This window comes from Aplysia californica, unplaced genomic scaffold, assembly GCF_000002075.1.
Source record: "Aplysia californica isolate F4 #8 unplaced genomic scaffold, AplCal3.0 scaffold01631, whole genome shotgun sequence".
Taxonomy (NCBI): domain Eukaryota; kingdom Metazoa; phylum Mollusca; class Gastropoda; order Aplysiida; family Aplysiidae; genus Aplysia; species Aplysia californica.
The window spans coordinates 1-1,666 of NW_004798901.1; the positions used below are offsets into that span (position 1 = coordinate 1).

A 1,666-nucleotide genomic window follows, 5' to 3' on the forward strand; every position below is an offset into this window, starting at 1 on the left:
TGATGATGATGATGATGATGATGATGATGATGATGATGATGATGATGATGAGTCTAAAGAGTGGAGAGACGCCCATAGCTAGGGCGATTGCTCACTTCATTCATATCATTACTGGTTGGTGGTTGTTTGAATGATACATCATGATGATGATGATGATTTTTTTGGCTTCCTTTAATGGGCCTGGCGGACTCCACGAAGAAATCTTCGAGCGAGAGCTAGGCTCTTTTTTCGGCTCCATTGTCAACATGCTTAGAGGCACCTCCACTCGTCCAAATAACTCCATTCGAGTTGCCATTGTTCCTGGACATTCAAAAAGGACTGGCGAGTAGAGGTGTCTCATTGCAGGGACATTGGTGTCGGCTACAGAGCTTCCCCATTGGTTGTGGCTGTCTTCGTTGAGAACGGTACTCCCCATCGTGAAGGTACCAATGATGGTGATGGTGATGGTGATGGTGATGGTGATGGTGATGATGATGATGATGATGATGATGATGATGATGATGATGATGATGATGATGATGTTCACCGCACTTTTTAGCAAAGTGACAAATATGTACGCACTTTGGTTTCTACAGCTAGTGTAGTCATTAATAATTTGAATTTTCCCGACGAAGATCGTAGAGGGCGAAATGTTGAACGTGTCATTAAATATCTTGGAAATACTACCAAGTCTCAACCCTTTTTTACTCTCTGCTGTGTACAATGACGATGATGATTTGTTTTTGGTATCCTTAATGGGGCTGGCGGACTCCACGGAGAAATCTTCCAGAGAGAGCGAGGCTCTTTTTTGGCTCCATTGTCAATATATACTTCGAAGCACCTCCTCACGTCCAAAGAACTCCATTCGAGTTGCCATTGTTCCTGGACAGTCAAACATATGTTTTGACATTGATGATGATGATGATGATGATGATGATGATGATGATGATGATGATGATGATGATGATGATGATGATGATGATGATGATATGGTGATGATTTTGAGAGAGAGAGAGAGAGAGAGGGACAGAGAGACAGAGACAGAAAGAGACACCGAGAAAAAGTGAGAGGTGCTCATAAGGAGATGGTGGTGCCAAAACCATGGCTGAGAACTAATTAGAAGCTGACCCTTACCACACCAGCGTCTGTCCGTGTTCCAGGTGTGGCTCTGGGCCTTGGTATCGCCTTTGGCATCATCGCCTACGCCATGGGCTACTCCTGGATCAAAGCCATCGTCTTTCTCATCGGCATTATCGTCGCTAATGTACCTGAGGGCCTTCTGGCTACTGTCACGGTGAGGGAGATATTGTATTTTATCCCCCCCCCTCTCTCTCTCTCTCTCTCTCTCTCTCTCTCTGTGTGTGTGTGTGTGTGTGTGTGTGTGTGTGTGTGTGTGTGTGTGTGTAATTGAGTGGGTGTGTGTGTAATTGAGTGTGTGTGTGAGTATGTAATTGAGTGTGTGCGTGTGTGTGCGCGCGTGCGTGTGTGTGTGCGTGTGAGTATGTAATTGAGTGTGTGCGTGTCTCTGTGTGTATGTACGCCATGGGCTACACCTGGATGAAAGCCATCGTCTTTCTCATCGGTATTACCGTCGCTAATGTACCCTAGGGCCTTCTGGCTACTGTCACTGTGAGGGAGATATTGTATTTTATTGTGTGTGTGTGTGTGTGTGTGTGTGTGTGTGTGT

The 1,666-nt window shown here is 45.5% G+C and overlaps 1 protein-coding gene across 1 annotated transcript in view; it reads left to right on the forward strand.

Annotated features, from left to right (window-relative positions):
• Window positions 1-47: 47 nt before the first annotated feature.
• Window positions 48-1,666, forward strand: part of LOC101854923 (sodium/potassium-transporting ATPase subunit alpha) — a 17,467-nt gene continuing 15,848 nt past the window's right edge. The window contains exons 1-2 of the mRNA XM_005113123.1: window positions 48-114; window positions 1,140-1,273. Coding sequence (XP_005113180.1) covers window positions 48-114; window positions 1,140-1,273 — 201 coding nt within the window. The remainder of the gene's footprint in view (window positions 115-1,139; window positions 1,274-1,666) is intronic.